This window comes from Gymnodraco acuticeps, unplaced genomic scaffold, assembly GCF_902827175.1.
Source record: "Gymnodraco acuticeps unplaced genomic scaffold, fGymAcu1.1, whole genome shotgun sequence".
Taxonomy (NCBI): domain Eukaryota; kingdom Metazoa; phylum Chordata; class Actinopteri; order Perciformes; family Bathydraconidae; genus Gymnodraco; species Gymnodraco acuticeps.
In genome coordinates this window covers 1493990-1508708 of record NW_022990206.1, presented here as the reverse complement: position 1 = coordinate 1508708, position 14719 = coordinate 1493990, and the positions used below count along the sequence as shown (strand labels likewise).

General features: G+C 39.0%; 1 protein-coding gene across 1 annotated transcript; it reads right to left on the bottom strand.

Moving 5' to 3' along the window:
- Positions 1–5698: 5698 nt before the first annotated feature.
- Positions 5699–7153, bottom strand: rh50 (Rh50-like protein). Its single transcript, XM_034218333.1, has one exon. It carries the CDS (start codon positions 7151–7153, stop codon positions 5699–5701), a length of 1455 nt encoding a protein of 484 aa, XP_034074224.1.
- Between the last annotated feature and the right edge of the window lie 7566 nt (positions 7154–14719).

Genomic DNA, 14719 nt, shown 5'->3' with positions numbered 1-14719 from the left:
TTTACTTGTGACATATATTTACATGGTATTAGCAGTAAAGTCTCACCTGAACAAAGTGGTCTCATGTAGTGGACATTTCTTATGTTACCTTATATGCTAAAACCAAATGCTTCTAAAAGCATTATCTAACACTACTGTACCATTTCTTCATATGTGCTCTTTTCTCTGCATTATCTAAAGAGGGTCATTAATCTCAAGTGCTTCAAGGCCACAGGGCTGAGTTGGCAGACTATACTGATACTCCTCTTCACATAAGTTTGAACTTCCATATGCTGATAACCGTTATACTTTCGACAGCTACACTTAAAACTGTCTGCCCGCCCTATCTTGTATATAAGCTTTGCTATTTTATGACTATTGCGCACACTCCTGCAGACTACTCTGTACTCTGTGAGATATGTACCTTTGAAGCTTCAAATAAATAACAAGAAGACAACGCTGCCTGCTTTCACCAGTTTATTATTGATTACTCTCATTGTACATCTTTACAGTATTGACGAGTTTAAAATATCCACAACACTCATTACTCCTTTCAGAAACTCTCTAAATGACCTGCAACTAAGTGAAGGTGGTTAGTGAAACACAGTCAACAGCCTGTTTAAATAAACTGGAAACAAATGTGGATTAAAAAAAAAAAACACTTAAACTGAAGCAAATGATAGGCACCCAATTAGGAATAATGCTCTCCTTCCAGGATGCTTTGCTTGGGATTTTAAATACTTATTTGATTTATATATTCTGTACATTAATTGTTTACATTTAAGGATGTTTTGATTAGTTTGATTTCAGTTGTGTTATTTTTGGCTATAGACTGACATGGTGAGTTTTTGTTTGTTTGTTTGTCAACAATAACTATAAGGTACTGCAGGGAAGCATGCATGTAGATTTAGAGTTTTTATGCAGGGCAGAAAAGTTACATTTGAGAAAATAAGTGCATTAACATTTTCACCAATTTCTTCATCTCTCATATAACGGTCTTTGTCAGAGAGAGACTTTTGTGATGGAAAAAGAGATTGCAAGAGGCAAATTATTTTGAATGGGAATCTTATTATAAATGTTGTGGGGAGGATGAAGAAAGTGTAGTGTCGAGATATGCAAGATATGTTCAGTGAAATGTTAATCTCTTGGGTATGTTGGACCAAAACAAAGCGTTGCAAATGTTTTTTCGAAGTAGGAAACGCATCCAGTGTGTTTTGCTCAGCATGTCTTCTTGCAAAATCAACCTACTGCATTGTGCAAGCACACGTTCACATGTGCAAGTGTCTCGGTACAAACCACATCTTCCGCAGCAGGCGACTGAGCAGATACATGCAATGAATGCACACAGGTGGTGTAAATCTGTTGCTCAAGGGAACCACGTCTGTGTTATCTTTCTATCAAATCTTTTTTAGTTACCATTGCACTCCATGTGACAAACCCAGCCATATGACTCAGGGAGAGATTTGTGAACAAGAAGATGCACTGTGCTCAATTTGCAACATACGGTACCTGCCCTTATAATGAGAATGGGGATCGGCTTTGACATGGATTGTGTCTGATTCTTTTTTTTTTGTATACTGACTTTGAGATTGGACACATATTTCACAGCATTATCAAGATGTTTTGTTCCTTTAAAAGTATGTTGTACTGTCATGTCTTTGGTGTGTTATTGTTATCATTATGATCCTTCAACTGTCTTTGTGATGGAAATGTGGCCTGAAAATAAACTTGCCTTGGCACCCCCACCCCGTTGTCATGTCTGCAGAGGTTATCTCAAGTGATTTGGTTTCCTCACACAATTGAAATGTGGTAAGTATATGGAAACTTGGGGCCTCTAGAGATTGGTCTTACAGTTAAACTTTAAAAATAAATATTTGGACATCCACATTTTAGATTCTGGATTTTTCAAATAACTTTTTGGTGGAGAAACAAATCCATCACCAATTATATAAAAAAGAAGAAGATTATATTGATTAGGAGTGTGTATTCAGTTATTTGTATTCATCCATAATAAATATCATTCATTTTCTCAGTTTCTCTAGACTGGAGCTGCGTGCCGTTTCCTTATAAGCTGCTGTTTTGGGTTATCAGCGCGATGCTGGTCCTATCAATAGCTTTGCATATGTTTAGCTGGGTGTCAAAATGTTGCTCAGGTACAGTCATTTCATTATTTGCTAGTTCATAATCCAAAGAGAGCAAATGTATTTTCTGTATCTGATGGTGAGTGTCTTTTTTTATACTGCGACAGGAAAAGGATTATGTAAACAAAGGACAAGAAGAAGGTTTGTACTTTATATATTAAAGTAAAGGCTATATCATCTCCTCTGCATTGTCAGATGTCATTGCCAAAAGTGAAAATATATAGGCCTATATATTTAAATATCCCTTTACTTTCTCCAAATTAAGACTGAGCTCAAGACAGATGGAAGATAATCCTATTTATGGAAACATTGGCCTCATCACAACAAGTAAGTGCATTTCACATGTGTCTATTTCCATACAACGCCTTCAACTGAGTCCTATTACAGTGTGATGTTGTTTTCAACAGACACAGCTTTGATCACAGGAGTTGATCCTTCCTCACAGGTAGAGTGTTTGAATTTTAATTATTTTACGTAGAAGTCTTTGAAAAATGTGTACAAATGATTGTCATTTGCAAAACTATAAACCTAGGAATATCATTATTTGGTGAAGACATAATATAACTGTGTTTTGCTTCTCCCTCCAGTCCAGTACTCAGGACTGCTATGCTAACCTGACCCTGAAGCCTCCCAGGCCGCAGTCGGGCCGCAGCTCTCCACAGATACAGTACTCAGATGTAGTTCATTTAGAGCAGCCCTCAGAGTCAGAGAAGGAAGATGAAGGCAACCCTGACTTTGTTTCCAACGTGTCTGATCTGTATGCCTCTGTGCAAAATCAACGCACCAAAACCGTCAACCCTGCAGACAGCGGAGAAGATTACGCCAACCATCTCTGAGACGCCATCAATGCTCTTTGTGAAGGCTGACCCCCCACCACTGGAGGGCACTGTTTGTTGTCTGTCATTACATCAAATATGACAGCCTTTTTCCAAGAAATATACATTTTCTGGATTTGCCTTGCTCCAGTGTTGATGAAGCATTTGATTGTACATTTCCTATTACATTCTTTCTAAGCTACATATAAACATGATTGTTTACCAGTATGCATATGACAAACATGGATTATTAAAACATGTTTAAATGATTCAAATACTTTGATTTGAACAATAATGTTCCCCATATTTTTTCTCAGCCTTATGTTTTAGGTTTCCTCTTCAAAACAGTTGTGATGTCACCAAATCATGCTCATGTGAGACTGAGATATAATGTGAGTACGTGGAAACTTTCCCCCTTCATGGGATGAATGTAAAATAAAACACAAAATCAATCTGCACGGTGAAGCTCAGACAACCAACTGCAGTTACCAAGATCTGCAGAGTATTTAGCTGACCCTCTGATTACTGAGGAAGTGTTAGACTGCAAATGTCAGCTCTTTGTCCTTTTGTTATCCTTTGTGAATCCTTAAGGTTACTTCAGGTAACCTTTTTTGATAAGATGATTAATGTTTAAACCACTCAGATCCAAGTCAACAACAAGAGTGACTTCAACTCGCACCTTACTTATTGCTTTTAACACATATTGTTCATTCAATAAGGCCTAAAAACTATTATTGGGAAAAACTATTATCTTAGTCTGTACTTTGTATTTGACATCATAAATATTATTTATGCTGACAGTGAAATCAGTTAAGGAAGTAAAATAATCTTCTATAATGATTATTATTGATACATTGTGTTCCAGAAAATGAGGGAACTCACATGAGTAAGGGTTAGCATTTCATCGTCTACTTCTTTTTGGCATTACTATGTGAAGTTTCAAAATAACTGCACAATCTAATTCAGAATCATAACCGTAATCATTTATTTGACACCGGTCATGTATTAAAGACACTGGACACCACATTATGACTCCTGATTTTACAATTACACAGTTATGTTCCCATATCTTTTTCTTTACTTTCTCTATAAAATAACAATGAAATATTACGTGATATATCCTCTTGAAAAAGTGATGTGTGTGCTCATTTAGTACGCCCAATTATGACTTATCAGCAGTAAATACATGTTCCATAAAAATGACTTTCACGTAAAGATAATGAGGGTCATCTTCAAAGTATATCAGCTCTCTGGGACTTATGAACTTTAAATATAATGCATTTTACATAGAAATTAGATAGAACTTTGCTTAGCCAATGCCCATGACTAGATAAGGAATATTAGATCAGTTAACATAAGATCCAGTGCAAGCTTTACTAAAACTAATGACATTACTTTTTTAAGGACATAATGACGTGTTTGTGAACAGAAACACATGATTTACTTTAGTGAGGTGCAATATAAAAGCTAAAGTGTCCCACTAATCTATTGATACACTACGTAGAAAGTATAATACTCAATTGCTTACAGAGTAAATCAATAACCTTTGTGATGAAGGAAACAGAAGAGTTCAAGAGCCTGGCTTTATCACTGGAAAGGTTGGCTGGAGGCCTGTCATTATCAGGAGTGTGTGAATTGCCCATGTACTAATATACTCTATTATTACTAGTGGCACCATAAAATACAGTCAATAAAATATACTCACTCTCGTTGGCTTGTTAATGAATCAAACGTTCCCTTTTATACAGTACATTCAGGTAAACCTCCAGATCAAATGTGTTAATGAATGTGTTTATATCTTAGCTCATACATTCACATGTGCTGTTACTGTACTGATGATGAGTAGACATCTCTTGGGAGGTATTGAATTAAATCCCAACGGTTCAATGCTGAGAATGTTCTCAATTGAGCAGGAGATTCCTTTGAGTTGATAAACCAACATACGTTTGATGATACTCCTTTGAATGCACAATAAACATATAATAAAACTGATATGAAACTAAGAAAGGTATCTTATCTAAATGACAGAGCTAACACACAAACAATAAGGAAAACAGATAAAAAGGAAGATATCTCTTTTTAGCAAATGAACCCTTACAGGATTATTATCTGACTATGCTTGTTGTCATGGTGTACAGTTTCTGGACTTCTCAATCGGGTCTACAAATTGAAAAACATTATCAGATATTAAATTGAAATGTTGCAATATCAAATGTCATTCATAATTTCACGTTTTATACTTTTCTTCTGCTCCCATTTCTGTTACAAAGGGTATTCAATATGTTAACTATCTTTCAAGCACTCCTCTTTATGCTCATTTTCATTATTTTTGGTGTTATGTCACTAAAAGCTGTTCATACCAAAGTGCAATGTTGAACAATGTAGTGAGGCAGCAGTAAGCATTGAGTTACCATTAGTTATAAATATAAGATAAGATACAACAAAATTAAATGAGGCAGATGCTTTTATTCAATCATGCTACAACATTTAAACAATACGTTTTTAAAAACAACATACACATCATTGACTTCCTAAAATCGTTTATTTGAAAGGAAATACAAAACACAAGTTGAAATTACATCAGATTTCTTTCCTGGTAATAATTGTTTTTACCCGTATTTGACACTTTTACTTGCCTTTTGCAATTTCATGAAAAAAAAGAAAAGAAACGTTCCTTACAACAGTAAACAGCCTAAGAATTGTGAAAGTGACACATTTCAACATTCTCACATAGTGACACATTTTTTAAAAAAATGCAATGATTTAGACTGACTTTGAGACTTCTTTGGTGCCAATAGTGCTCATTTGTAACTTTTCATCATAGCTTATGAGGGCCTGGTGTCCGCTGTCAAAGTCAGACGGCACGTCAAAGAAGAGATCATCATCAAAGCAGTCCTTGTCGGAAGGGGAAGCCATGAAGGGCAGCTTTATGACCATACCAGTGAGCAGCCCACCGACAGCAGATGCTGCGATGGTGGCGAAAATAGCTGCCACCTGGTAGAGGGCTTGTTTCTGCGCAGTACGTCCCAAGCCCGGCTTCAGCCCGGGAATCAGCTTCTGCAGCTCCAGGAGCTTTGGGTCTCCCGCCGGTGGAGCACGATGAGAAAATATCTGGTACATGCTGGGCCCGTAGGTTTCCTCTGTAGCGAGGAGGATGGCACAGATCCCTGCTGTGGATGAAATGAGGCCAGTGAGTCCGTGCAGGTTGTGAATGCCACACTGGTCTTGGATCCTCATGTGTCGAGCCATAAAGGGGGTCAGGTACCTGTATCCAAAGAAACAGGCGGTGCAGCCCATGATGCCCAGGACGTATGCGGCTACAGGGGAAATCATCATGTCCACAGTAGCCCCAACAGTCACACCCCCTGCCAGAGTCACATTCTGAATGTCCGCCATTGTGAGCTTGCCTCTCTTGTTGAACACTGCAGAGAGAGCAAAGGCAGTGATAGTGGAGGAGCTCAGACCTATAAAAGTGTGGAGTACTGCTCTGTGTTGATCGTCACCCTTCAGGGTCAGAGCAGAGTTAAATGAAGGCCAGAACACCCAGAGGAACAAGGTCCCCATCACAGAGAGGATGTCCGATTGATAACTGGTGATCTCTTTTGAATGTCCCTTATTCAGGCTTGGGCGGTACAGCACAAATGTCACGCCTAGACCAAAGTAGCAGGCAAACAGGTGAATAAGTATAGAGCCGCCTGCGTCATTGATCCTTATGTACTTCAATACAGCCCACTCTACCACCGAAAACATAGGGATTTCCAGCAGAGCCATAACCAGCAGCTGAACAGGACTTGTTTTTCCAATAACGGCTCCGAAAGAGATGAGCACAACGGCACAGGCAAACTCTGCATTTAGCAGGTTGACAACTCCCAGGTGAATTTTACCATCATAGTAAAACTGGAAAAAACCTTGTATCACGATCGCCCACTGGATTGCGAATGTAGCTGTAAGAAAATTGAAGATCATTCCACTGAAGCCGTAAAATCGGAAGAAGGCTAGCAGACAGCCGAAGCCTACAAAGATCATTACTTGTACGTCAGCAAAGTAGGGATAGTCTCGATACATAGAGTTCTCCATTGGGTTAGTCTCATTGTTCTGCAGCCTTGCATTGGCATTGTCATCATACGTTACAAAAAGAGAAAAAAGAATGATCATAACAACCTCAAACACCAGAACAAGCACCGGCAGGCGCACTTTTAAACTTGTAGACGAATTCATGATGATGCAGTAGTTTCTGCTCCAACTGCAGAAACATCCCCTTTATACCTCTTCTGAATCAGATAACAGCGGCTAATGGCGTTGCCATAACCCAGTGATTAATAACAGGTCACTGTAGCACTGTCTAAAGGTGAAGGATGATTTTTAAGAACATGATAAGTAAATACAATGTAAAAGATTAACAAGGGTGCATTCTGACACTAATCACTGTGCCATGTGGTAATGGTTTAATTTCAGTTTTATTAACAATTACCTTGAGTTTTCTCATGTTCATTTATTTAGCAATTTGCAAATACAGTAAAAACAATTGCATAGCTTAACTGATACATTTACACCATCGACCATGCAGATCATTACTTTAGTTTTTTGGGTTCACGTAATGACAGCTGATCTAAGATTACAACTCACCAACAACATAATGAAACTAGAGAATGCAATTCCTGAATAAATTGCTAGTGGGAATGCTTTATGCTGAAAAGCTGACGCTGAATTGCTATGCTGAAATGTAATGTGTAAGAAGAAAGTGAAGAATTTAGATTGAAATGATACATGAACACTGGGGGCTTGAATGTGTGATAAGAGAAGAAAATAAAGTAAAAAGGCTTGGAAAAGCAGCAGAATATTTGAACTGCAAACTATGGAACTAACTTGATTGCGAATGATCTGTCGCCATGGCAACGGTATTTGATGACACCCCATAATACGCTTAGATATGTTGATGGCTGCATCGTTACCAAACCTGTGACGTTTTGGGCTGTTTGGAGCATTTTCACTGAAGTTATGAGAAAACTGTGTTTTATGGCGAGCATTGTGTTGCCATGGCAACAGCATTTGAAGAAATCTCAAAACTGTCCTTTAGATCAGTGGTTCTCAACTGGTCAGGCCTCGGGACCCACTTTTTACTTGGTCAATACATCGCGACCCAACATTTTGAAGCACTGAAATCTATTCAACAAAAAATTGTGCTGTAATATATACGCTTTTCAGCATACAATATTAATTAAAGTGAAGTACAGTGCATATATCCCTTATATGATATCCCTTCACAGAACTAAAGTATGCTTTTAAAAAAGGTTTAATGAGATGATGGAATCAAAGCTGAACTATATAAAAAGGCACACATGCTGAAAACCCAACCAGAAGGGGGATCTGGGGGGATTTTCCCCCGGAGATTTTTAGAAATACTAACATAAACTATGCATTCTGGTACACTCTGAGAAGAAAATAAATAAATGTATTACTACCCGACATATTAATAATATTTTATGCCATTGTTTGTTTTTTACTTTGTTCTGACATCTTGCTGCGAGAAGAGTAAAGAGGAGATAGTCTGTGTGACTTACTTTAAATTGTGGGTAAGGGTAGATAGCTCTCATTGTTCTGTGACCTGTCAATCATCAAACCGGGGGTCATATTTCATTATGTGTTCATTTTTATCTGAAGTTGTACCCATGGACGTATAAAGAATAGTTCTACCACTAAATTATTCTCTGTGGGGACTTCCGGCAACAGTCTTGATTCTGATTGGCCAGAAGACTCGAAAAAACATCAGCAAAGATATTTTATTGAGAAGATGATCACTATGTGACAGAAGTTTTCAAAACCGTTTATGGTCCCCGGTACTTCCAGTCCAACGCCGACTGCATGCACAGCGTTAGAAAATCGGGCCTTCAAAATAAAAGTTTGATTTTTTTCCAAAAAAAAAAGAATATTCCAATTTTTTTTTCTTCTTCACTCACACATCCGCGACCCACTCGAAACGGGTCCGTGACCCACTTTTGGGTCGCGACCCACCAGTTGATAACCACTGCTGTAGATGTCTTCACGGCTGGACTGTTAGCACACATGTGAAGTTTTAGCACTTTTGGACCATGTTCATAGGAGTTATAGCAATACCGCTTTTTATTGCAAGGGATGCGTTGCCATGGCAACAGCTTTTTAGGAAAACTCACTAATGGCACATAGACATGTTGAGGGCTGGACCATTAACTGTCATCTGAAGTCTGGTGTTGTTTTTGGCCATTTTCATATCAGTTACGACAACATCGTGTTTTTTGGCGAGGGATGCGTTTCCATGGAAACAGCCTATGGTGAGATCTCAGATTTGGCGTAGAGCTGTTGAGGCATGGACCGGTGATATACAAGCAAAGTTTCGGGGACGATAGGAGCGTGTCCATTGGAGTTACAGCGACATCTTGTATTATGGCGAGGGATACGTTTCCATGGAAACGGCATATGATGACACCCAGAGCCCTAGAGAGATAAGAGTTACGACACTCCCATAGACCTCCGTTGTAAAAAATGGCAGCGCCTACTTCCGGGGTATGGACATCGAAATAGTTCAAAATATAGTCATTTGGGCGTTTAACCTCATTCACTTACATTACGGCGCGTCGATTAGTTCCAGAGGTAAGTTGCTGAAATATTGAACTCTTTTGAATTGTCAACTGTCTATATTGTATCAGAGGCCCTTTATGATGCTTATACTGGTCTTCATTTGTATATGCACAGCGTAATTATCTATATTTTATCTTGGTTGTTACAACCAATTTAGCTAGCATTGCCTACTAGTTAGCTAGCGCGACTTCGTCAGCTTTGAAGGTAAGATTTCAGTAATTAATCGCTAGCAGCTTATATATCAATGATGCTGGGTAACTAACAAGCAGGATTTAGATTGATTATGTGTTTTTATTGTTATTTTGGTTTTTATCCGCTGAACCTGACCGTGTCAGCCATCCTTAGTCGGCTTTTTCTGTATGATATGACTTAACTGCTAGCACTAGTAGAAATGAGATGGCGTTTGTGATAAATATTTCATTTAATATTTCATTGAATTTTGGGATATACTAACATTTCATTATGTGACATGTTGACTGTACTTTGTTTTTTGTTGTACTGTTCCGTGTTAACTCATCTGTACTGTACAGCTAGCCTTGCGCTACTTTTTAATGCTTGATGGCATGCTAGGATAGATTCCTTTGTATTGTAATATACACACTAGTTAAATGATTGTTCTTCAAAGGTATTATTCAGTCTTAAACAAATAATAGCCTACTGAATAGGCTACTCTACAGCAGTGAATGAAGGATGAGCCTAAAACATGGTCATGCATCCAAAATGTTTATTTTTAACAAAATAAACACTTTAAAAAAAAAATAATTAGCACTTTTTTTTTTCACCCACAGTGACAGCGCGCAGAGCATATTGGAACTCTACAGGTGTTGGGACAGAGTTCCTCAGACGAATGGACGAAAATGTGTTTTCCAGGCAGTCTTGAGTGAAGCGGCTTGTGAGAACAAATTTGTGCCCTTGTCTCAACAGGTCATGCTGGACCTCCAGGATTGTTGTTTCCAGGATTGTGGTTTCCAGCTTCCCTTGGGACCGATCTTCAGGCCCCGAAACAGATGGATGGAGTCCCGGAGGAAGCTGATGGCCTTATCATACTCCTCCATCTTGAAATGACTTAGGGCAGTAACAGTGTTGCGTGACGACATGAGGTCAAACTTTTTGGTGTCCAATGTTCAGTCACTGTATTGGTAAGCAACAATTTGTTTTGGCCAAAATGTATTATTCACACTCCTGACTCCAGTTTGATGTGCTGCATTCTCCTCTAAGTGGTCCTGATTTCAGGCAGAGGTCATGGCTTGGAAGGTTTTATATTCTGTAGTGTCTCAACAGAACCTAATATGAATTGCTTTATTGTCTCGTCGCTGGATCACCTCCCCCTGGCAAAGTGGCCTCGTTATTGTTGACAAACCTGTTTTTGTTGCTGGTTCAACAGGAGCTTCTGTAAATAGTTTTGTAAATAGTTTGAATATTTATCATAGTAATCATTTTTAGTCTCCCACTCTCTCAATTTAATTTATCGTTTCTTTGCCCCACCATATGTTTTGTTGTCCAAGGGCACTAATTTGGTCTGTGTTGAAGATTGTTTTACACTTTAGATTAATCAAAATTGTGTTTTTTGGCTGAATTAATCTTTTTCTGTTGAACCCTAACCCTCTTTGTTCTCCTTCTCATTCATTTTACTTTGTTTTGTTCTAACACACATCCCACATCACATCACTTTTTCCATACACTGTTCTTAATACTTGTTCACACATTTGTTCGTCTCTTTTACTTTGTTCTTCCTGTTGTTCTTGTTCAAACACATATATCAATTGTTCATCCACTGTTGTGGTAAAATGATATTCATAGTCTTAACATGATCATGCTACCCATGCTAACATGAACACAAACGTTTCCCTCCAAAAATATAAAACGTATCTAAGTAATAGGCTACCAAGCTTTCCGTTGTCACCCTGCCTCTCCAAATGCAAAACTGTCAATAAAAAGTATGCAATAATGCAATTACAGCTGAAAAAGTACTTGGGTGTGTGTGTTTTTTTATATATATATTTACCATTCAATAACGCAATCGCTGCTGTCTGTCTGTCCCATAGAAGAACATGACAGCGCAGCGCAACTATACTACGGACGTGACTGCCCTGGCAGTGACAGCAACATAGCCTGCTTGTGCTACCACACTTTCCCCTCAAAATATCGTTAAATAACGAAACTTATAAATAGTGCCAATCCATACAAAGTGTAACCACATCATGTAAATATGAAAGCAATCTTTAAAAAATAACAGCGTTGGTTTAATCTATGACTATTTTGACCATGTTTGTGCTGTTTTTTCCATAGAGAAGCATTGCAACGGAAGTGCGTTTTGAACTATCCCGGCATACATAAACCACGTGACCGGCTGGCGGTGACATCAAAGAGTGTCGTAACTCTTATCTCTCTAGGGCTCTGATGACACCCCATCATTGACGTAGAGCTGTGTTAACCATTATCTGAAGTCTGCTGCTCTGAGCATGTCAGTTGGAGTTATGACATCATCGTGTTCCATGACACAGGTGTTTATATTTGAGCTAACAACATGTCCAGAGATCAAAGGTTTCCATGGTGATGTGCAGTAATCAGTGAGAGGAGAGCATTTTCATTGTTCTGAATGAGAGATAAACCTATTACATGTGAACGTTTTGTTGAAGAACCGTAACAGATATCGGTGCAATTTCAAAGCGTGAAGCATGTCAACAGGCCCGGTTCCAGAACAAAATGACTCAGGGTGCATCTGAGATTAGAGAGGGTGCAGTGGTAAAGTGCTATTTTTATAAGTGGGGAGTGGACCTAACACCCTCTGGGGGTCCTCACCTCCTGTAGGGGGATCCGGGGGCATGCTCCACCGGGAAGATCTTTTTTTAAATATTGAAGTTAAAACTAAAAGCATCAATCTGGTGCACTTTGGGAGCAAAATGAAGAGAGCAATGGATACATCTCAACACCCATATGAAACAGAACTGTTTCAGAACCTCTCCTTCCACAAAGCCACTGACTTCATGTGCTCTTTGCTTGATTCATGTCTTCCCAGTCCCTTATCACGTACAAGAGCATGGCGCCAGTTGTTGTAGCCAGTTGTGGTGAAGGCATCTGACGTACTAGAACCGAAATGTCGACTACATGCAGCAGAAGATGGCATCTTTTCTACATGAATATTCCAGCCAATCTCTGTTTTGAAACCATGAGCTGCAAAATGACCGCCTTACCCCGCTGTACAGGCAAGTTGGGTACTTTTAAAAAAAAAATATACCTGGGCAGCAGGGGCGGCGGGTGCTGTAGGCTAGGGAAGGCTAAGCCTTCCCAAATATTTGTGTCACTGCATCCTAAAATACAAATATAATGTATAATGTCTGTGTCTTTGACATTAGCGCTGCTAGCCACCTGTGCCCTGTACTACGAAGCCAGTTCAACATACCCTGGATATGTTTGAGTAACAAACAAACTAACAACAACAAACTAACAAACGAGATCTCGCTAAGCGGTCCTACGACGCTGGTTATCAACTCGGTAAATCAAGCCAGGGTTTCTCTCACCAGCTGAGAGCACGTCCACGGGGGCGGGGTTAGCTACATTTGACCAATCACAAACAGGGACAAGTGTACTGACAGCGCAGCGTCATACTTCATTAATGAAAAGTAAACTAATATTAGACAAATATGAGCTTTAAACATCCATGACTTAAACATATAATCCAGGATACAAGCCACAGAACTGGTTAAAAAATAACTAGGCCTACCGAGTGTTTGAAAGCGTATAGTTTTATGATATCACTGCCCCATCTAAGACACGAGCGGATCTGACTTTAATTACATTTGACTCGAGTGTTTCGTCAACATAATGTGTTGCTTAAAATAATACTTCTGCATACAGTAGGCCTATGTGACACTGTAAGTGTTGCACGGCCAGATACGGCTGGAGAAGCTGACTTAGATAAGGAAATATATGATGTATTATGATATTATATGATCGATGATCTGATTGATGATGTAATATGAATGATAAGTGCGACACGTCGGCGTCTTCTCTGCATACGGCTGTTTAAACTGTATTTCCTTTATCCTGTAATATGACTTGAGACATTTAAACTCCGCACACTGAGTTTATCTCTTTTCTATAGACGCCGGAGGCGGGCAGCGTCAGGTTAAAAAAAAGTGATTTAGCCTTCCCAAACCTGAGCCTCACGCGCCGCCTATGCTGGGCAGGCTCTGTTTTGCCGAGGTCCTCTGGCATCTGCGGGCAACGAAGGCGGCTGCGGCTGCTCCGCCTCCGTGGGCGAGGCGGGCAAAGCCAGCGAGTCGGGCGGGAGGACGTTATTGTCCACGACAGTGGCCGCGGGTAACGTAATGTCCCCATGATCTGAACTGTTATTACCTGCAGTATATGCAGTGTTACTGCTGGCGATAAGGGCTGGTTGTTTTAACCATTTTCTGATGTCCATCATTGACTGCTGTGTAAGCACCTTGCAGATGACGAACGCGCAGCGACACAGGTCACGCGCACCTGACATAATAACGTTACTTACCGTTTAAATTGACCAAATACATGCAGCAGACAATGTTATTTAACCACAATTACAATTTATTTTATTTCAACTATATTCTTCTTCTTCTTCTTCTTCTTCTTCTTCTGTCTTCTCTTCTTCTTCTTCTTCTTCTTTCTCTTCTTCTTCTTCTTCTTCTTCTTCTTCTCTCTGTCGTCTTCTTCTTCTCTTCTTCTTCTCTTCTTCTTCTTCTTCTTCTTCTTCTTCTTCTTCTTCTTCTTCTCTTCTGCTTCTTCTTCTTCTTGCTTACTGTTATTATTATTGTTAGCATTATGTAATATTTTTTCACTTTTAATTTCATTTTGTTTCACTTTTCATTTTTTCAAATGAGGGTAACGACTCAACTGAGGGGTGCAATGCTATGGGATAGTTTTTGTATCATAAAGATAAAGCAACACTTTCTCAGAATAAGCAAAACTATGAGTTTAAATTTTTTTTAAAACTGAGTCAAGCAAATAAAATAAATTTCAAAAATAAAACTATAAATTGCAAACAATCATTTGTGTAATAATGTAAACTATAAGTCTTTTTTCTTTGTTTTAACATAGGTTTTTGTTTGCAGTTCTTGTTTCTTCTTTCTCAATGATCAGACTTTTGCTCTCGCTGCAGCTCTTCTCTTTTGCGCTCCCTCATTTTTTGTT

Coding starts and splice junctions, on each gene's coding strand:
- rh50 (XM_034218333.1), bottom strand. CDS start 7,153: ATGAATTCGTCTACAAGTTTAAAAGTGCGCCTGCCGGTGCTTGTTCTG.